We start from the raw sequence: 22,705 nt of genomic DNA on the forward strand, positions 1-22,705 counted from the left end.
AACTTTATTTTTCTCCGTTTAGGAGTTGGCTTTTCTAGATAATTCCATTTCCCAGTTGTGCTCATTTGCTTTTCATTTATTCTCATGTGGATTTCCTATTTTCAGGCTTTGAGTTTTCTGTCCCGACTCTTTGATGTCTTCCTTGGTCGACCTGTACGTTTCTCTTTTAGAACCTCATCCATTAGCCGGGTGCAACAGCTCGATTAACTCTGAGGGAATGCTGTTTTATCTGGACTCATTTGCGTTTTAAAACTTGGAATTTGCATTTTTAAAACAAATACTTGTACAAGGTGATTCCATCACTTAGTCCCCCCCACTATTTTTTTGCTCTCTTTTTAGAAAAAAAAAAAAAAAAAGTTTTCTAAAGCCACAATACTCAGTTTTTAAATGAAATCATTTGTATCGTGGCTGTGATGTTAATTATTATTACTATTATTCAAGTGAACGTAATTCAAGAGTGGCGATGTCATCATTGTTGCCAGGGGTTGCAAAGTGCCAGCCTATCACGGCTGTGAACACACACGGGTAAATGACGAGTCATTTGCAAGAACAGTACACGTGTGCAGCTCTGTTGTGTCATAATTTTAATTTACAGAACATTATCAAACGGCCTTACATTTAGCGCAAATAATATTTCTGATGTACAACTTAGAAATATACAAAGTGTGTAGATTACTGACAAAATACAATTAAAAACACTAACTGCATTCTTCAGCTGACATCATTCGTAGATCTAGCTTGTGTTACGATCAGCAAAACGATGAACCTTCCAAACCTCTGAACTCTCAGACAGAAAATCTGCGTGGCGGACCCCCCTCCCCCCCAAACGCGCAGATCAACTGATTGCAGAACTCCCAACTTGTGATGGAAATAAACAGTCTTATGGTAAAAATTAAATCATGAGGTAAGATGATGTGAAATACTGACACACCCCTCCCCCCAGCTTCATTTCAGTGTTGATAAATGCACATCTGGTGGCTGTAAAATAGAGAAATCCAGGACTTTCAAGGTTCATCCTGGTGTCTAAGGCATTCTGGGGGTAGTTATCAGTCAAAGGGCAGGAGGCCACTGCTCCGTAGTGTGGCGTGTGAAATGTAAAACAATACGAGACAGAGAGTGTAGGGTGTAGATGATTCTCTTATCATTCAACAACTTTAACAACAAACCTTACACTCATGAGTGGGCATATTTCTTTCATCGCCTCATGAGGGTCTGAGGCTATATGAAGAAAAAAAACTAGTGTATAAAGTCTATCCACTCATCTCTCAATGAAAGAGAGGAATCCTCACATCAGACACTACAGCTGGTTCCATGACCCGTCTGAGGACAGATCAGGACCGCAACTTAGCATCTATAGGCCACAGTTAACCGTCACATCAGGTTATCTGTGTCAAAAAACATTGTCCAAAGAATTAAATAGCAAATGTTCTCAATCTCCCATTTCCTCAGTTCACTGCTGTCATCAAATTCAAGCGTTTAACAGTCAATTCACATTTCTCACATTGGTAAACCAACTGAAAACTTACTGTTTTCTCTGTACAATACATTGTGTCCATGGTGCTCTCAGAAAGATGCTTTAGAACAATCTAGAAATATAAAGATTTCAAAGCTTTAGGCTCTGACCCCCATTTGTGAAGAGGGGGGACAGGAAAAGGCAAAAAAAAAAAAAAAGAGGTGGTGTGCCTCACCTCATCAGAGCCGTTTCTACTTTCTTATGGTTATCAAACTTAGCAGCAGAAAAACAAGGAGCTGTAATACTAGTGATTAAAGCAAACCCAAACAAGTCAACAAGTTTGTAATCATAAGAAATGTACAAAACAATTTACAAAAAAACCCAAAATGCAAATAATTGTTAACGTTTCAAAAAAAAGTTTGAATTTACATAAAATGCACTTTCATGACCAACAGGTGGTTCCAGGCCATTAAAACGTAGCTGGGATGATGACTACTGATGCATTAAAGCTGTAAAACCAGTCTCGTCTTCAAGCAGGCATCCCGTGGGATGTGTTGATGGTTTGGAGTCCTGCATGCACATGTTTGAAAGCTGAATGACAGGTGAACATGTCGTGTGTTCATCAAGAGTCTGTTCAACGCTGAACAATGTTGTCCCTCCTGTGGTCAAACTGGAAACAGGAAGTTGAAAAAAAAAAAACCTGGAAAAAGACATAATAACAATGTGATGAATGCTCCTGCTATCAGACTCGCTGCTTTCTCACTCACACACACAGCGTGTCTCTGTCCCTGGTTACCTCTTTGCGCTCAGAAGAGAATGGGCTTCCCAGCAGTTTTTTCCTGAACGTAGGAGGTGAAGCGTTTGAGGAACTTGGGATACTCTCTCTTGGCCACAGCTCTGAGGACCGAGGCTGGAGCCCAGCCTCCAGGGTTTACTGCAGCCACAAAGAGAATAATTATCAGGATTCATAGGATTAAACCGGACTGCTGATTAATGACTAACTGTTAAACATAACCCACAGTGCATCAGAACACTGACAGCATGGAGGAGCCCTCTGGAGAGCAGAGAGGATGCGCTGCCCCACCAAACAAAATCCCATGACCCTCCCAGCTTCTCTTGACAATAAACAGGAACTTCAGTAGAGCTGTTTTACAGTAAATCAAAGTGTGTGTGTGTGTGTGTGTGTGTGTGAATGTGACAGCACAAGACTGGACTGGCATTTCAAAGACACAACATGGCCTGTCCGTCTAGCTCAGTGACAGTATAACCTTCTATAAAGGACTTTTTTGTGCTTCATTTCTCTGCATTCTAGAAAATCATGTAGGTTTTCTTCATATTTAGATCTGCTCTCAGCAGCTTTACGGTATCAACATTGAGGTGCTCGCGGGTACATTACTGTAAGACTGATCATGAAACGGAAGCATTTTTCTCTCAGCTGTTGGACTGGACGGGTACTTACCATTGGCAACATATGTGATCTTACAAAGGATGTTGTCTCTGCTTATCTCTTTATCACCCTCTGGTGGGCTGACCAGCGTTTGGCAGATCATGGCAACATTGATTTTGGCACGGACACATCGGTTTGTGGGCTGAAAATTAAACAAAAGAGGTAAATGCAAACAATGCCAAAGCATGCAAGGGTCTCACTGTAGCTGAACTGAGAGAGTGGTCGAGGTCAGCGGGTCCTAAACGCTTCTTTCTTCCACTTACCCATAAAAAGACTCCACAGACACACCCTCCTGCCCTTATAATGCCTTACACGCTGTCCCTTTAAAGGGGGCATGTTGTGGGGGGGGGGGGTCGATTCCAAAACTCTGACACTGTGAAGTCATGGACTGTGTGAGAAACGCTGGAGACATTCTGCCACTTCCAACTCCACCCACGGGACATCGTAGCGCAGCTGGTTTCATTACACAGTCGTTTTTAAGTTAGTTAATTGAATACTGATTTTATCAAAGCACTCTTGGGGGGGGGGGTAACACCATGTAAACAAGCTCACTGTCATAGTAGCTAATTCTTCTATGGAATAGTGGCGAATCTTACAATTTGATTCGTGTGAGACCACAGTTTCACCTTTCCTGGAGTCAGAACTGCTCCATCGTCTAAAAATGCCCTCAGTTTAGTTGATTTTACTGGGAGAATACGATGCCTGTCCAAACTATTCACTAGAAAGCAACATAGCTACCCTCTTTTAACCTAATATTAAGTTGACACAGATGTTCACGTTCATTGATGAATGATGTAGTTCACTATATGCCGTCGGTATCGTCTTGGAAGCAATTTTGCTTGGAAGAATCAGAAAAAACTCAAACAAACAGTGTCTGGCCGTTAAAAACGTGCATGTTGATTGACAGCTCCACCTATGGCACTGATGGGTGTATGGCATGGTGCTCTTGTTATAGCCCTGCTTCATGTCACAAAACCAGAGAAATGAATGAAGCTTGGTAGAGAGGACAGATGTCAGATGTGTCTTTCATTCCAAATCCCTGCGCTCATTCTGTCCTGGTACAATCTAAATGTGCATGTGTGGATGAAATGATGAACGATATACACTGATGTTTTGAACAACTCATTCATCGGTTGTGCAGAATCTGTAGAAAACATGGCGGCTGCTAACAACACAAGATGTGCTTTTGAGCGTTGCTCTTACAGCAGCTTTGTCGTGGTCCACAGAGAAGTTGCAGACCAGCCACGTGTCAGGATCGTTTTCATTTGTTGCCAGAATCTTCCGGATGGCTGACAGATAGAGTACATCTCTCTGAGAAGCAGGCCACACTCTCTGAAACACAACCAACCACATCCGGTCGCTGTCAAGCACACTGCCAAACATTACCGATCAAATGTGCAGCGTGCATGAGCAAAATCAAAAAGCACAATAAAGCAAATCTACCTTGTGTGTCTGGTAAACAATGATGGCATTATCAGAGAGTGTTTCCACAACGTTGAAATTTTCAATGGTGGCTGAGGGAGGGAGAGCTCAGGTCAGTTAGGTCATGACATTGTAACCACGACAGTTAATCTGTGTTAATGCCACGGTGTCACGAACTTACTCTCCCAGTCCATTCGGACAGCTGTGTCCCAGAAGTAGTGGCAGACCTCATGTCCTGTTACCCCTTTTACAGAATGAGTAGCTTTAAGAGGATCAAGCACGATACCATTCTCCTCCACTTCTCTCCTGTAAACCTGTTAAACAGTGAGAGCAGAACACTGAAAACTGTGAACGCATTCACGACCTCACTACAAAATCTAGCAAAAACAATAAAGAAAGAAAGATTCTGACAGGCGTTGCACATCAGAGCAGCAGCATTCTGTTGGATGAATGCTTTAAACAGTTGATGAAACTTTGGTAAAAGTATTTAATACGTGGGTCTTTAACAAAAAAGTAACTTTAAAAGACTGATTTAAATATTAACAGGTGAAATGACACATAGGCAGCTTGTCCTCTCTACACACCTTCATCTCCCCCTCTTCTATTACCAGCTGCCAGTTGGCATCTCCACCCACGTCCTGAAGAGAATAAGTCATATGATTCTGCACCATCTCCTCCACCTGAGAAAAGAAGGCGTTCTGATTAAATTCATGTTAGAGGCCTTTATTTCATCTGCCTACTGGAGGAGGACATGCTTTAAAACCAAGGGGAAAAGAAGCAGGGCATATTCAGCAAGGCTATAGTCAACACTCGTGATTTTCTGTCTTGAGGAATCGTTGTACTTTGCTCCCGTGTTCTGCAGAGGTTTCATAACCTCAAATAGAAAAAAACTATTTCCTTCTCAGCGCCTCAGGAATTCCTTAAGCAGACACATTAGCCACCGAGCGGCAACCAAACAAATACAAGATATATGATCCTGCTTGAAGTTGATATTAAAAAAAAAAAAGTGTGCATAGCCAGTCTGGATGCATGCCTGCTCATGCTGTGAAACGAGAAGCCTGTTAAAAGGAGGAGGTGGAAATTAAGAGGCTTCACTAGTCATGCAGCTGTTATGTGGTGAGGGAACTTCATTCACTCCAGGAATTTCAGTGTTATCAGGACACCTTCATCCTTGTGCATCAGTGCAAAATATCATCAAAATAACATTTTGGTACATAAATATTATTAAAATATTTTAACATATTTATGCGAAACCATGGAACGATTGGTTAGTGGACATTTTTGTGCCATCTGTTCATGCTCTATCTAACTGGAGTGAACTGGAGTGAAAAGCAGTGGCTGCTTGCATCACCCTGAAGGTGCTATCAGTTGACCAAGTACAGTACCTGAGCGCTGAATCTGTGAATGTCATCTGAAGCACTGACTAGCTCAATGGAGGACTGGGAAGAAGAATAGCTACGGGGCTGTACAGCAGAGATGTGGTTGAAAGAGAACAGACGTAGGAAGAAAACATGAAGAAGCCCCACAGCAGCAGATCAGAAGAGACCATCACAACCTAGCAAGGTAGCATTAGCATTGCATATGAAAATGTTATGCCGGCTCTCTCAAAAAATGACAAAACAAAGCTGAGACTGATTTTCTGAGTGAACAGACTAAGGCGAGGCATGGCCACATCACAAGGACATGTAATTCTACTGTTGGTGCCAAGAAGCAGCTGGTTGTATAGATATTCACACTCGTGACTTGGCCAGCTAAAACCAGAATGATGATGCAAACTAAACAGCAGCAATTCATCGCATTAATTCTTAACAAAGCAGCATGGGGGTTAAGTATACAGTTAAGTCAACATATACAAACAAACCGTTTACCTTGTTGGCAAATCGATGTGTGCCGATGGTGGAAAAAGCATCACCAGGAGGAACTGGAGTTAGGCGAGGTATCCTGACCTTGTCTGACTGGCACTGAGGGGAGCAGCATATACGTTTAAGAAAAGAGAGATTAAAGATATGAACACCGAGCAAAAGAGGCAGATGAATGAAAATGAGAGAACTTATAGGTTAAATGTGCATCTGCTTTACACATAACAACTGGAGAAGATATTTTTCATTGAGCAAGACCGGTCAAAATATTAATATCCATCACACCTGCTCCTCTATCTTGTCTTGTCTGTCTAGTGCAGCTTCCACAGCATCAAAGAATTCATCTTCATTGATCAGACTGTTGGGTCCCTCCTGTAAAGAAGCAGCAACAAGTGGGGTCAAGATTGTTGGAACAGCTGTGACCAAAGTAGCAGTACTAATCTGTCTCGCTTATCATTTCATCGTACCTCATAGTCTGGGCCTCCATAGTGCGACTTCTTCTTCAGTTCATTCAAAGCAGACTTGTAGGCATCTTCTACCCTCCTCCTCTTCTCCAGCTCCTGCACACAAACACACACAGTAACTCAGTGTGGTTAATGTAGCCATGTTAGTCATTGTGAAGCCTCAAATCATCTGTCAACACCCCTCTGACAATGTTTCAGCTTCATCAGAAAAAAAATAGAGGTATGGGTGTCTCCAATTCAGATCAACCACAACATACTATTCAGCTACGTTAACGCTAAAACAGGTTCCACAACAAACTCCTACCATACAATTAGACAGAAGAGTTTAGTTTCGCTCATTTATGACTTATAAAGAGAAGAAAAGAAACTGTGTTTACAACATATTGTCTTACGTTGGCTTAGCTTCGCACAACAAACAAAAATTCACACTTTAAATACAGAAGCGTGCGCAGAGAGCAACTGTGATCAAAAGTGCACTGGAACATAAAAGCCAGACAGAGACCAGACGATGAAACTTAACAGAGTTCAAAAGAAGGTGTAGACGTACAACACTTGCCACAAAACAAACAGGAGGGGATCCTGTTGTCTGCTGTGTCCAACAGACAGACGGACAGACTGACAGACAGAGACCTACTGTAAAGAGAAGACTGCAAGTCTGTAAAGGTATCCATCTTTGCTTCTGCTGTTTGAGCAGCTCAGTGCTCCGCTGTATTGTAGGCTTCCATAAGTTGAACCATGAAGTCCGAGCACTCATTGCTCTCTCTGTATAAAACGTTGGTGTGTTGTTCCTGTGAGCGTATGTTATGTTCCTGTTTTTATTTTCCTTCTCCAGGTCGGCAACTAAACAGCCAACTAATAACTTAACTTCACTCAAGCAGCCTAACTGAGAACACTTCCCGGCTTTTGTGAGTTTTAGGGGTTGGGTGGCACGCCTTTACATACAGAGAAAGAAGGAAAACAGAGAGAGAGAGAGAGAGAGAGAGAGAGAAACTGGTTTGACTACATCAACTCAGCACGAGGAGCAGCAGAGAGCACATGTTTAAAGAAACAGGCCACTTTGATCAACAAATCAAGTTACGCTCGCGATGAGAAACCACAATTTGTCCATCTGTCCAACACTTTAACACACACTCAGAGAAACTCTTTACAAGTCAAGAACTTAGTGTCGGCAATAATTAATCTTAATTACTCCCAATAAATGTTTGTTAGTCAGCTCTTTCATGCAGCTACTCACAGCAATTTCAGAGGCCTTTCCTATACAACCAGGACACCCTTTCAACATAGAAGCTGCACTAGCTGAACTTTAAATAAATGTCACAGTTCTGACAGCTGATTTTTCCATCAGCAGTCACCAGCCAAACGTCCGACCTCAACAGGGAACCGGCAACTCTTCAGTCAGTGACACATCCACACTGAGAGCCACCGTACAGAAAGAAGGTGGAACAGAAGCTGCAGCGGAACAACGTGAGGGAGGTCTGGGATGGCATGAAAACCATCACAGGCTGCAAGAAGAAGGGCAGCACCACAGACGAGGGGGATGCTGGGAGCGCAAACCAGCTACACCTGCTTTTCAACAGGTTTGATACTCCAGCTCCCACAGCCAGTGGCTGCCCACTTCACCCCCATCAAGTGTGTCCAAGGATGCTCAAGGCCTGTTCTGCTGAACTGGGGTGTTCGATCCAAGCCTGCAGATGGGGAGGGTCCCCCGTGCTCTGGAAGACTTCATGTCTCATCCCTGTTCTGAAGAGAAACCCCCCCCCAGGGAGCCGGGTGACTTCAGATCAGTGGCACTAACATCACACATCATGAAGACTTTCGAACGGCTGCTGCTCCATCTCCTCAGACCCCAGGTCCTCCACTGCAGTTTGGATACCAGGAGAAGGTGGAGGATGCCATCCTCTATCTGCTACACAGGGCTTACTCTCATCTGGACCAGGAGAGCAGTGCTGGGAGAATCATGTTTGATTTCTCCAGTGCTTTCAACACCATCCAGCCCCTCCTGCTGAGAGACAAGCTGACAGAGAGGGGGGTGGACTCACACCTGGTGAGATGGATTACAGACTACCTCACAGAGAGACCACAGTACGTCAGACTGAAGGACTGCACGTCAGACACCGGAGCACCACAGGGAACTGTCCTCTTCACCTTGTACACATCTGACTTCCAGTACAACTCTGGGCTCTGCCACATGCAGAAATATTCAGATGACACTGCGATAGTTGGCTGTCTCAAGGCTGGATGGGAGGGGGAGTACAGGAGCCTGGTTGAGGACTTTGTGGGGTGGTGCAGGTCCAACCGCCTACAGCTGAACACCTCCAAGACTAAGGAGATGGCGATGGACTTCAGAAGGAAGAAACCACAGCTCCAACCTGTGTCCATCGAGGGGGTCGATGTGGAGATGGTCAGGACATACAAATATCTGGGGCTGCAGCTGGATGACAGATTGGACTGGACAGCAAACATAGACTCTGTTCACAGGAAAGGACAGAGCCGTCTGTGCAGATGTTTTACTCGTTGGTGGCGGCCAGCGTCCTCTTCTACACTGTGGTTTGCTGGGGAGGTAGCAGCAAGAAGAGGGACTCTGCCCGACTGGACAGACTGGCTCAGTGGTGGGCACAGAGCTGGACTCTCTGGTGACAGAGGCAGAGAGAAGGACTCTTGACAAACTGCTGTCCACACTGGACAACACCCCCCCCCACCCTCTGCGCAACACCTTCATCAGGCAGAGGAGTGTGTTCAGTGGCAGACTGCTGTGTCAATCCTGCTCCACCAACAGACTCAAGAACTCTTTTGTTCCTCCGGCCATCAGGCTGAACAACAGCTCTCAGTGATGGTACTTCTGCTAGTTCTACGGTCACTTTATACTTGTAAATAATTTATAGTTCTTTAAGACCCATTTCACAACCATACTGGCAAAAAAGTACAAAAGGCATGAAGGAAACTTGGAGGCCCAGAATTAGGAGTTTTTTTTTTTTTTTTTTTTTTTTTACAGCTCTTTCACATTGGAATACAAAATGCTTAAATGCTTAACCTAACTAAAAACACCAGACACTCTCTATTGTGAACTAATATTTGTTCTACTGTTAACTTTGGAGATGAGCTTTTAGGTGCGCCTTATGGTGCGGAAAATACGGTACTTTAGTTCCGTTTTGTTGTTATGTTGTAGCGTCCTAAAAATCTAATTAATTAAAAGCAAAACTGGTTTCTGCATTTGTTTCAAATAAAAGTAACGTTAATACATTTTAAGACGTTTCAAAATCTTATTTAAGACATTTTATGAAATTTTAAGATCATTTTAGACATTTCAAGGCCTTAAATTCAAATGATTGGATTTAAGACATTTTAAGACTTTTTAATACCCCGTGGATACCCTGTTATAGTTCTACAAAACATTTTATTTCTACAGTTACTTCTTAGTTTTTTTTTTTTTGTAGTTTTTGTATAGATCCTAATGTATGTTATGTTACTTTTTTGCTTCTGGATGCTTGAACTTCCTTCGGGATCAATAAAGTATCTATCTATCTATGTAAAGTCCACTGGTGTACCTTGTCCAGTCTCTTCTGCCAGCTGTCCTCTCGTTTCACCATCAGCTCGATGCAGTGGGACAAGGTGGAGAGGATGCCTGCTGTGGTGGCCTTAAAGGTGATAGCTTCACCCTTAAAGTCTATCCCGTTCATACCTTTGGGACTGGCGGGCGAAAACACTGGCACAGACAACAACAAAAAAATTAAATAATTAAATAATGGCTTCAATGAAGAACAAAACATCTATGATTTTCCTGCTCATAATTAATCTGGGGGCAGTTCTTACCAGAGGAAACAAACAGGAACACATTTTCAAAAACGTTACCAAAAGAGAAAATGGTTTGCCAATACATTCAGGTAGACTCACGTTTCTCTTTGCTGCCATTATTGTTGTGATTGTGTTCGCCATCTGGTCTTGTAGCTGTGGGGAATTCATCTTCATCCTCCTCTACTATTGGTGAGAAAGTAACAGTAATCTTAGTAATATCTACAGTCTCCCTGTCCTGTCCACCGCAACATTCAGAACTAATAGCCCACAGTTGGATATGTTCACAGGTTTTAAACTTCAGAGGACACTGTGGACAGTTTGTTTATACTTGGACTGTGGGCAGGAAAAATAGGAAAATATCATAAGTTTATTTTAATCACAGATGCCATTATTTATGATTTGCACATGATTCAAATTTCATATTTTTTTTTTATTTGTGTTTAAAAGAAAACAAACACTTGAACTAACGAGTTTAACATGCGACAGATAAGGCATCCCAGCGTAAGTTATACAAGCTGTGTTCTAGTGCGAAACAGCCACACGCTACCTCTGTCTCTCTGAAATTCATCCTTGGAAACAGCATCGGCACATGAGTCAAAATACTTCTGAAGGGTGTCCACTTGTCTGCACAGGATGTCCCGAAAGGTTTCCATTTCTGCCAGCTTCTCACGCAACCTGTGCCCCTTCTGAGCAGAGACAAACAGGGGCATAAGATAAACAAACAGTAGAAAAAAGTGTTTTCAGAGGACGATTTTTGTGGTTTTGGCTTAAGGTGATCCAAGCTGGACAGCAAATAAAACTTCAAAGTATTGAAGCATATTGTTTCCATGGTTTGTTAACATACTTGAAAAGTGGTCACCTGGGACTGAGTCACATGATTGTTTTATTACCTTGAAGGAGGACGTGGATGTGGAAGACAAGGCACTAGCTGCTGATGCGAGAGACAACATGGAACCATGGCGCCTTAGACTCGTCTCTGAACCATATCCAGACTCGGCCTTCAATCCAGTTGGAAAGGTGGGAGGAGGGCAAGACAGGCGAGAAACAGAAGAAGCAAAGAGGAGGGAATGGGAGATTAGTAAGTGCGCACAAAACTCTGCCCAATCTGCCAAAAAACACGTCTGATGTTCATCAAATCTAGAGAGAGAAGGAACAATTTAAGCAGACGGCATCACTGAGGAATCCTAAACCCCAGTACCACAACAGAAATGGCCCAAAAACAGACACAAGCACTAAATTCTATGACAAGAGGCAAAAGTGCAGCCTATAGAATATCTGGTTTATTTCTGGGCCTAGTTCGACACTGTAAAAGTGATCTATGATCAGACATGTGGGAGTGGTGGTGGAGGCATTTGTTCTATTAAGTGGCAAACTTATGACTGGGCGCCGGCTGGGACTGCGAGCTCAGCAAAGTGACTGCATTTTATTGCACATATTGTACGTATGTGCACGCCCAGACATCCACACTAAAGCCAAATATTCTCTATTATCCCACATGCAGCTGCTGATACTTATCCACAACATTAGAAAGAGATGATTCATGACTCTACACTACAGTCTCACACTGCCTTCTTATCCACAACCAGACTGAAAAGCATGTTGAAAAAGCTTTTCCATATAAATGCAGATGCTAACATGCGGGTGGGAGCTTTTAAAGTTATGTGGTTGAGTTTAGCCATGGCTTTGTGTTTATGATTCCCCTCGATTACAAAATGAACAACGAACCACGAGCAGTTTCTGTTGGCCAACAGGAATGAAGAAACGTTTCCTAAGAGTCAGTGAGCAAACCGAAGCTGAATGAGCTTACGTTAAATAGCCGACTGAGAGAGGGTTCAACACCAAAAAGAGAAAAGATAACCCTAACCCTGCAGAAAGATGTAGCTAACAACTAAAAAAAAAACATAACCATGACATAAAGGCCGTCCTGATGGAGATATTTGGTCCCCAAACACTAATCCAAGTTATTTAACATACAGAATTTAACCAGAAATATGCCTTTTTGTCATTGCACAGGGTTGCAAACCAATGAGAACGTTAAGGTTATTAAAACAAGTTTTCCACAAAATCAATCAAAGATCAATTTATGACTATTTGCAAACTCAATTCAGTTTCAGTGTAAACAAAATAAAGTTGACAATCCTCATCACAGTTACTGCAACATTTCAGAGGTACAAGAAGGGGGAAAAAAATAAACCAATAATAATGAATAACAAAACCGTGAAATAAACACACAAAACCGAGTTATAACGGTTCTGTAATGATGTAAATCGGCACACGACACATTCTATGAAGGATGCCTTCATTCCTATAATGCATCTGGAGTTAGTTCGGGGGGAGACCAGGCTCCTCAGAGGAGCTTTAGACGGGGGTGCTTCGATGCAGCGGAAGATTTTTCTGCACTTGCAACATCTGCAGGGGTGTGGCATGCTAACCCCACAGTCTCATTCAAATATAAATCAAAATAGCCACTTTGTTATAAACAGATTTAATGCTTAACTGACAGAAATAATTGAATAAGGTGATAAGTCGCAACAAAACGTTAGATGATGCAGCTGTCCTGATATCCGTGTCGTTAAATTGATGTTGGTTTAAAATGAGGCTCTGAAACAAAGATGTCTCAGTCTGTTAACTGCTCATCACCTCCCCTCCCTTCCCCTCCCTTCCCTTCCCTTCGTGTCTGCACTTGCCTTCTCCTCCCATGGCTTCGATAGGTGGAACTATTCGAGGAGTCAAGTCAGTCTAACCTGGGAAACTGGATAAGTGCATATTATCCTGTCAGCTGTTATCACTAATGGGAACGTCTTGCACTGATTCAGCGATATTGGCATGCAGGAGTTGTTTCATTCATTCAAGCAGAATAAATATTGATGGCATTATATCAGTGGCATAAGTGCATCTACAGAGGAAGATAAGTAACTTATCTGTATTTATATGGTAAGTGGCAATGTGCTAAAAACACTGAATAGTGATCAAAGATAAATAGTGACGCTTATATATTCCTAACAACACCATAAAATAAAATTCAGTTCAGTAACGTGACAAAAACTGCATTGAAAATAAAAAAATAAAATAAACAAATCACCTCCCTCTGTCCAAAAGGTGAATACAACATTCACAAAACTACCATTAACTCAGATTCTCTAGAGCTGAAAATGGTGAAGAAGAGCCGTGAGCCAAGAATGGTTCATTTAACTGTAAGCCAGAGGCTGTTAACACTTTGACCTGTGAGTCAGCCGTTTATATATTAATAAATACAGCAGTGAGTAGGGAGAAATCCATAGTACCCTTTGTCAAACATTTATCCACCCAAAGCTTTTATCTTGGCCACTATCTTGACACACCTGTAATTCTCATTTAAAGGTGATCTTTTTTCAGTGCGGCCGCATGCTTCCACTGCAAGTTTTTCCACTGCACGTCCTCAAATAAATACCCAAGATGTGTTACTGTTTACTACTTGCTTAGCATTTAAACACGTGGCTGGCTACATTGGTAAATAAATGTTGCCATCTGGTCCTTTCTATCAGCTAAACACAGGATTTAAATGAATGTAAATTTCTTTGATTAGACTAAGAAAGGGGAAAGTGAAATAAGGAGCACACGGCACACTGGTGTGTGACACTGAAAGAAAATGGAATCACTATCATAATATATAAAGCAGTTATTATAAAGCAGTTATTCACATAGTTTAATTAGAAACAATTAAATTGTATTAATCCATCAATAAATATCAATTCAGTTTCTCTTCAGCATTTTACCTTTGTTAATAATATTAGTTACGGCAGGATTTCCCACACACCGTTAATACTTGGGTGGCAAGTTTAAGCATATTAACGGCCATTCAAATGAACAAGACAGCCCACTTATATTAGTCAACTTTCAGAATCCAGAGTAGTGAAATCTACTGCTGGGAAGCTACGTGCTGCTTTCCGATTGAGGCCCGCTCTCTCACACCAACACTGTAACACAGTGTAGCTCCAACACAACACTGGAGCTCCTCCCTGCCCAATGCAAATTCACCGGAATCCAGATGCAGCCACGGTACGAACGCTTGCTGCTGTCGCCTGCTAAGTTCAGCAACTTTTCTAACAAGTTTTCATAATCTTTCAGCACCTTTTTGTAAAAAAAAAAAAAAAAAAAAAAAAAAAAAAAGCAGCAAACTTCAAAACAAACCCCAACTACTCTCTGTGCAAAACTATGTGTTCATCTCTCTCACACACACACACACACAGACACACACACACAAACAGAGGGAATCCTCGTGTGGCTGCATTAAACTTGCAAGCGGGACCACACAAAATCCGACAGACACTCAGCTGCAACATAAAGAGCAATTCATGAAGAAAAATGTATAAAAATCAAGTGAGATTAATAATCTCAGCATGCCATTTCCCAAAAAAGATGATTATGAGTCATTGTTGTCAACCCTGAAATTCTTGTTTGTTTATCTCTAAGTGCTCCCCCGCTGCACTGAAGCGATGAAGGCCAACATGTGACAATGCCACCCACTGCCATCTTTGTACACCTGGTCAACTGCATGGCAACCATGCAAACTGAACACCCACTCACACAAAACAGGTGAAGTTTGATTTTTGGCTTTAACACTGTACACTGACTGACTGCAGCAACCTTAGCAGCACAATTCAAATAACGGTGACTTACATGCAGGAGAGTTCAAATGTAAAGCTAGTCCAGCGATGTCACTAACACCAAAAACTGCATGCAAAATAAATATACGTCTTAATGCACTGTGTGACCCTGCAGGGGAAAATGGCTGATGTAGAGAAATCATTCATGTCACAACACTGCCACAATAATTAAAGACCTCGGGTATGAGTTCAAGTGTGCAGGCGGCATGCCAACATGCTATAAGCCCACCATTCGGTCATTCCAACAGCCAAAGCAGAGCAGGGCACGGCTGCAGTCCTGCTGGTTTGCTGGGCCCAACATGGCCAGGCGCTCCCCCAACACTCTGATCTGATAATGCAGAAGCTTTAATCCGGTTTTCCCGTTTCCTTGGACACACCTCACTGAAGAACAAAAGGGAGGAAGAACAAGTGAAGAAGAGAAGCCATACCAGCTTAGCTTAGCTCAGCATGTGGAGGAAAACAGTAATATAAGAAGCAAAGCAAGAAGAGGAAAAAGTAGTCATTTGCCTCGCAACAACTGGACACGAGGGAGACACTAGATGCTCCGTGAAGCAGAAAGACAGGCTGAGCCAAAGGAAGAGTCTTGTAATTCCTTGGTGAAGCCGTTTATAATCAGGTCCTCTGCCGCGGATAAATGCACTCCACTGTTCCTAAACACATCACGAGACCACACACCCTGATATGTGAAAAATGTTCATCTCGTCTGTTGTTCTGTCTGGCATCCATCACTGTGCCAGCATCCGGGAGACAGTGTGCGCTCGCAGCGAGGAGAGTGAGAGCGGAGTAAAGATGATGAGTGCATGCATGTATGCATCAGAGACAAGTGCTGTCTGGAGCTGCTTGAGTAATAAACCCCTGAAGAACTGAAAAGGTGGGCGAGTGAAGCAGCCTACTGTATATTATGACACAGCAGAAGAAAGAAATATTTGTCTGGAACCCATACTCTACTTCTATCAAGCTGGCTCCTTTCATCCTTATTCTGATTTATTGGTAACCCTTCAATCTATCCTCTATCCTTCAATCTACAGCAACAGCGTTCAGACTGTTGCCAGAGCAAACCTGAAGAAGTGGTACAAAACACACAAATTAATAAAGAAGGGTTACCACTTTCTCTCAAACACCCCATTGGCAAAATATATCTGAATCAGTTTAAGATAAGTCTCAGTGTGATGAAGAAGTTTTTGCATCCGTGATGAATTACGCTGCTGTGAAAATGAGCCATTAAAATAAATGTATTATCATTCAGGAGCTGCACTAAATGTCACTGCATTTAGCACCACTCTTCTACCCACCAACACCAACACACCCACACACAAAAACACAAATGGACATGCACAAAAAACACTTTTCCTTGAACAAAATGCTCTAATATGGATATGCAAATTAAAGTTGTTTGCCTTTTACAAAGAGGCGCTTAATGGACATTTGAAAGATGTACTCATTACTTGTTCAACCCATTCTGAAGCACATTTAAAGCCGTAACTGTCAATAATCCAGTCGGAGTGAAGCATCGTATGAAACTGGAAAAGAATTTACTTTTAAAACCCCTTTAACAAACGATTGGTAAGTTCAGCATGTTCATCATTTGATGTTGTACGTTTAACTGTATAAAATGATATCCTTTTCAAAATAAACCATAAATAAAATGCTCAAATTTAAAGAAAGGAAAGAGAACATGCAGTGAAGTTCAGCTTCTTCGGTTAATGCCGTCTTTGGTCCTCCTGCAAGCATTACACCAAAACACAAGGACGCACAACGCACTTCCTTCTCCGTCCGTTTGGTTGCAGCACAAACACACAGCCTACAGTGATGCTGCAATAACCTCACCAAAGGTTACTACAGGTCACAGTCCAGGCTCGACCCTGAAATATTCTCACACCGCTGTTAATGGACGGACCAGAGACCTGCAGTGACTCACACTCTCAGTAAAAACACCCAGCAGCGCTAAAACAAACTATCCACAGCTCCGTTTCAGAGCTAATGATTATTTTTCAGTGGCGGTGCATTTTCATTGGTGTTCCATCTAAACTGTTCTTAATGAGGCAAAAACAAACAACTCAATGAAACTAAATCAGATGAAACAGATGGTCAGCTAGTTTTGGGAATACTAAACTTTCAATACTTTGTAAACTAAACTAGCAGCTCGCACACATCTTATACCCATCGACTCTTGCCTTAACCATTACGTTAGTATAAATTAAAGCCCAATCTAACCCTGACCCTAAACCCTCAAAAACAAGTACATATCCCCACATGTACACACACGTCGATTCAACTTTGTGACAACGTCAACTGCCGACTGAGCGGGATATCAGTGGAGCATCAACTCTGGCCCCTCCTTCTACCTCTGTACTTTAACCCAGGACAGTGATGTGTAACAAAGACGTATCAGAGCCACCTTGAACGGCAGCCTGGAAGGGCCTTTTGACGTAATGTTTACAGTTCAGTTCATGTTCAGCTTTTCGCCACGGCATAAAGGTTGAGCCTGGCGTTCTCCTGCTGGTAGCCTTGCAATCTGCGTCCTCACAGTTGTCACCAGATCCAGATGTTTAGCTGGTTTAGTTTCTTAGGTTTTAGACAGATAAACAGCACAATAGAGGAAAAGAGAGAGACTATTTGCGACTGTAAATTAACTCAATATGCAGTCAAAAACTGCCAAGCTGAGCTGAAATAAAATATATTGACATACAACAGAAAAGCAAACATCATTGCAATGCTTTCCTTTGTACAAATACTGCATTTTTATGCCTAGAAAGGGTTCTTGTTGTGTTGGTGAACCACCAGGCTTGTAAAGTTACAGAGAAAATGTCACAAAGGTACCATCTAAAACCACATCTAGTCGTTTGTATGTCAACATGTTAATTCCATGTGATCTTTAGGTGTGATGTCTGCAGCAGCCTGAGTGCACCACAAATAACAGGCCAGCCAAATGAACTCCTGAGAGAAGGGCTCACAAAAGCCTTTGCCATCAAGTTATCTATTCAGTAAACAGATAGAACTAAATACACTCTCCGACACTTATCCAAAGTGCTCTGCACGATTCATCTCTGAAGCCATCCATCTTTAACTGGATGTTCTTGCAGAAGGAAGAGCAGTTTACTATCTGATGGCAAGGGATGACACCTCACTCCTCAGATTCCTAACATTCCCCGGGTAAAGAACCGTCTGTGTGTCCAAATCCTGCATCCTGCCCCACCCAGCTGACAGAACTAAAGGCACATAACTCTATCTGTTCTGGGAGAGGAGGGGGAAAAAAAAGACTGACCCTAAATTCAACCTGAGAACTGTAAGTATGTGAATACAGTAGTGCAGCAAAGCAATGTGGTTAAAGTTGTGTAAAAACAGTTATGGGCTAAACAGCTTTTCAGTTTAGCTAAAGAAAAACTAACAAGTCTGGAAACATAACAGGGACTGGGTTATTCAAACACAGTGGGTCTTAATCAGCTTCTGTGGATTCACTGATGCTCACGAAGAACTTTATTCCAACAAGATCTGTATGTTAAAATACAGAGACATCAAAAGAAGCCAGCAAAGTAACAGAAAATAAGAGCAGATAAGAACAGAGATCAATTACTCACCTTGTGCAGTTCTATTGATTCTATCCAGCGGAGTCTGTGCTCGGGATCCTCTGCTCGGAGGTACCAAACACTGTCGTTCACGCTGATGTCAAAACGACACTCGTCAAACTCATGTGGCTGAAGGAAGCGTGAAGGAAAAGATCACGGATAGTTATTAGGTAGAGTTCATGAGCAATGTCAGGAAAAACAGTCACCAAAAGACCTTTATCTGGATACAGAAATACAAGTTTTCCTCTGCCTCAATGACATTAAATAATAGTAAAATAATACTTAACAGCTTTGTCTGCAACATTGGCTGACAAGCAATGACACATTCTAAGGAACACATGGATTCAGTCAGTCACAGTGGGCCATACGCCACACAATAAAGTGACATTTTAATTGAAAACTGATGTCTTGTGTCTGCTGTCCTGGCCCTGAATGACTGCAGCAGGGCTGTGCGAGGAAAAACAAAACATGGATTGTTCCAGCATGGACCCAGGTCTTCATGGCCTTACTTTTTGACTTTTTGGAGGAATCTTTCAACTATTACACCCCCCCCACCCAAATCCAACCACGGACTGCCTTAGGCACCCAAACACGTGCTGCAAAGAATTCACCCGTTTCCTCTCAGAATGGAATTCGACCACCGCACTCAGCTGAGAGGAGAGCTGCTCCACAGAAGTTCACAAGAAGAAATAAGTCGGGTCTCCTCGCTTTTCCTCTTCAGAGGCATCAAGAAAACAGCTGCCCTGTCAGTTGACGTAACCTTACGTTGCCTGAGTCTAATTTCATTTGCTGAATGACGCTCATGTGCTGCCTCATTTGCAGCCACTGACAACAGCAACATACACACAAATTCTGGGCGTGAGGTCTCGGCCGAGCAGCGTGACATTGCTGTGACACTTTCACGCTGACAGTACATTTCAAAGGTGACATTTTAAAAACACAAACAAGGTTGAGCTTTTCAGCAAGGGCGTGAGTACTCTGATCTGGCCTCGTGTGGTGTTAAAAATGCCTTCCTCTTTATGATTTTATTGTAAAAAAAAAAAAAAAAAAAAAAAGGCTGTGGTATTATCAAGTTCAACCAGCCGTAACAGTTACTGGTTCGACAAATCTATCTTCCTTCAGCCTACTGTGCAGTATCAGACACGGACCACAAACCTCAGCCTTACAGTAAGTTTATAACTCTTCTATTCAGACTGGAATGACTTGACTTTCCCCTTGTGCAAGCAGTGCTGTACACCGAGGCTGCACCGACTTCTTCTCCATGTTAAGGACTGAGAAATCCTCAGTGTAAGCAAAAGAGTCACATTTACCGAAATATAAAAATAAATATCAACTCCAAATAGATGCACGAGTAACACGCAACTGAGTGGAGAACACATGCGCTCTGATAAGAGTATTTGACTGTTGTACAGTAGGATTTTTTTTTTGGACAGTGACATTTCCTGCATGGTGTCCTTTGGTATGAGGACAGTCTGGTCTGTGTCCACAGATACGCTGTGGATAACACACCGATGCTGGGCCTGGAAAAAAAAAAAAAAAAGGAGACTTTTTCTGCATTCCTCACTCCTCATACCACAGTCTCATGAGACTGATGTCTCTTTCAAAAGAGAGGGCAGTGAGAGTTGGCTGTGCGGTCACACTACACTAATTATTAGGGAGCATCTGTAATAAAGCTGTACACTGTTAACTAGGCTACTATAACTAAATTTGAAAAAAAAAAACATCTTGCATGAAGCTCCAAGACGTCATTATCTCAACTCTTACTGGAAAAACTCGCCGTTAGCTTTCATGTTGAGGTTTTAATCTAATTCTGAGTTTACTAATCCCATTGCACAAAAGTGAAGCAATCCCAGCAGAAGCATTTGTTTGGCCCACATACTTGGGAGTCAGTGCATTTAAAGAGCAGTGAATATTTAACTAAAGTATGGGATTTCAGCTTATCTTACCTGCACTGGAAGAATGCAAGAGCAGTCTCCACCGTATGTGGTCAGCGCTTACATTTGACCACAGAGAACGCCAACTAAACTGGCACAGAGGAAGTGGCCTGAGAGTGTAGACAAGGCTGGTTGCCTTTGTGTGCTAAACTTACAGGTGTGTAGCCTCCGTGTGATCTTAACAATGGCTTAGCTATAAGTTACATCTCAATCCTAGAGGACGAGGGGGAATCAAAGAAGTTCATCTCGGTGTAAAGACAAAATCTAAATCTTGAGAACTCCCAGAACTCTGACGGTGCACTTTTAGAGAAATTAAATGTTAAACAGGTGCTAAGTTTCACTGTGGTTTGAACTCGTGTTTTAGATGTGAGGAAAGCAACTTTTCTTCCTCATTACAGGGCCGGTACTTACTGTGATGACAGCCTTGCTTAGGCACAGAGAACCCCTGCAGCCGTACTCCCGCTCATCCTCCGACTTGTAGTAACTCAAGGTGTTGTTTTTCAACACGACCCATCGGTCCTGCCACCCGTGTATGTAGTTTGTCCACTGTAAACACACATGGTGTGCAGTATGAAGTTAGCTGCATCATGCAATTAACAAACAACCTCCCCAGTGACCCTCTGGGCATTAATTCAACTTATTCCGCTTGGTGGGAATGTTCACGTGACTCCCGGACTACTGGTGTATCGTTAAAACACATATGCTGTTAGTTATTTCTGCAGAAAACAAACACTTTGGCATACTATCAAACTTGGCTACACTTTACCTTGCTTAAGACGCCTCCGAGCTCCCCAGGCTGTCCAGATTCCGGTTCCACATCCTCGTCCGAGCCGGACGAGGAACTCTTTTCGGACATTGAATTTTAAGTTTCAAGAAAGGCTGAATCTGAGTTTTATCGACAGAACCACGCTGCTCAATCTTGGTTGCTGGATAAGTTATCGGTTCGACGGCGTCGCAGCCAAACCCGCTGACAGCTTCTTCAACTTAACGTCGGCGAAATAATGTTAACAAGACATTTAACTGAGGGTTCACAACAGTGACAAGGTGTCGCAGTTTTTCTTCGGTCGTTTGACACAGCTAGCTTGTCTTTTCACAAGCTACTCTGGAGGTGACAGCTCGGTCTCGATTTCTTGGTTTTGCGGGCTTTGTTTTGAAACTGACGTCGAATACCAATAAGCCTTGCTAACTTAGTTAGCTGTCAAACGACGCAACTAGCTAGCATTTACTTTAACTGGCGACTTGTAGCAGTTGTCCACAGTTAACTGAGCTGCAGTCGACAATTTACTCCAAAGGCCGTCGTGTTAAGGCTGCAGCTCAACTTCAACCTACAAACAACGAGCAGTGGACTGTGTCGCTGCTCTGGTTCCGCAGCTCAGTTAGCAATAGCGGAGTGCTGGCTAGCTTTACTGGGGGAGGAGCCGCAGCCACGCTTTAGTGTGTACCTGCTGCGTCGAGTGCCATCAAGGTACCTCCACCGATAGTCAGACCGGAAGTTAGACATGTCTGCTTAAAATTAAAAGCGTTCATTTTTAACAGAGGAGGTGACGAGATCACAGAACCAGGTCGATCAAAATGAACGCATCCAATGGTATTCATTTGTAAAACATGCATTCATAAACAATTTGCGTCCGAAACATAAAACACATCATACGCACGCATCAGTGTAGTATATACGCACGTGTTTGCTACGCTTTAGATGTGTGTGCTCTGTTGTAGTAACAGGGACAATACCGGAAATAACAGTTTTCATCTCTTATAACATATAGTTGTTGCTTTACAGGTATATATGAAGGCTCTATTTTTGTGGTGTTTTGTGGCATGGAGGACATTTGTGTCATTGAATTTTGTGAAATGTTTTCTGAAGTGTAATTTGTCTGATTTATGTGTTATCACTCTCTCTATCTGGCTGTGAAGATAGTTGTGCTTGCGTTTTTTACTTTTTTTTTTTTTTTTTTTTTTTACATGTTAAAATGTTTTGTCATATGCTGTGATTTGTAATGTGTGTCAGCATGCATCAAAAATATGCAAGGGGGTTAAAATGCACACTAAACAAAACAAAAACATTTTTGATACATTTTTTCTTCTGTATGCCAGCTCCTTCTGTACTTTAGTCACACAGATA

At 42.4% G+C, this 22,705-nt stretch overlaps 1 protein-coding gene across 3 annotated transcripts; it reads right to left on the minus strand.

The window, feature by feature from the left end:
• Positions 1-567: 567 nt before the first annotated feature.
• On the minus strand, positions 568-21,987 carry LOC140309972 (ceramide transfer protein-like). 3 transcript variants are annotated; one of them, XM_072388066.1, is made up of 18 exons: positions 21,350-21,987; positions 20,995-21,129; positions 18,662-18,778; positions 11,328-11,435; positions 10,985-11,123; positions 10,537-10,620; positions 10,191-10,348; positions 6,649-6,741; positions 6,467-6,553; positions 6,191-6,283; positions 5,708-5,785; positions 4,907-5,002; positions 4,504-4,636; positions 4,344-4,414; positions 4,104-4,232; positions 2,913-3,042; positions 2,250-2,387; positions 568-2,123 (listed from the first exon to the last, which is right to left on the minus strand). In XM_072388066.1, exons 1-17 carry the CDS (start codon positions 21,437-21,439, stop codon positions 2,260-2,262), a joined length of 1,869 nt encoding a protein of 622 aa, XP_072244167.1. In that variant the 5' UTR covers positions 21,440-21,987; the 3' UTR covers positions 568-2,123; positions 2,250-2,259. The 3 variants fall into 3 exon arrangements, with proteins under 3 accessions (XP_072244167.1, XP_072244166.1, XP_072244165.1); XM_072388065.1 differs by lacking the exon at positions 5,708-5,785 and having other exon boundaries at positions 10,537-10,617; positions 21,350-21,985; XM_072388064.1 differs by lacking the exon at positions 5,708-5,785 and having other exon boundaries at positions 21,350-21,985.
• Positions 21,988-22,705: the final 718 nt, after the last annotated feature.

This window comes from Leuresthes tenuis, unplaced genomic scaffold (assembly GCF_036924035.1).
Source record: "Leuresthes tenuis unplaced genomic scaffold, fLeuTen1.0.hap1 SCAF_6, whole genome shotgun sequence".
In the NCBI taxonomy this organism is placed as follows: domain Eukaryota; kingdom Metazoa; phylum Chordata; class Actinopteri; order Atheriniformes; family Atherinopsidae; genus Leuresthes; species Leuresthes tenuis.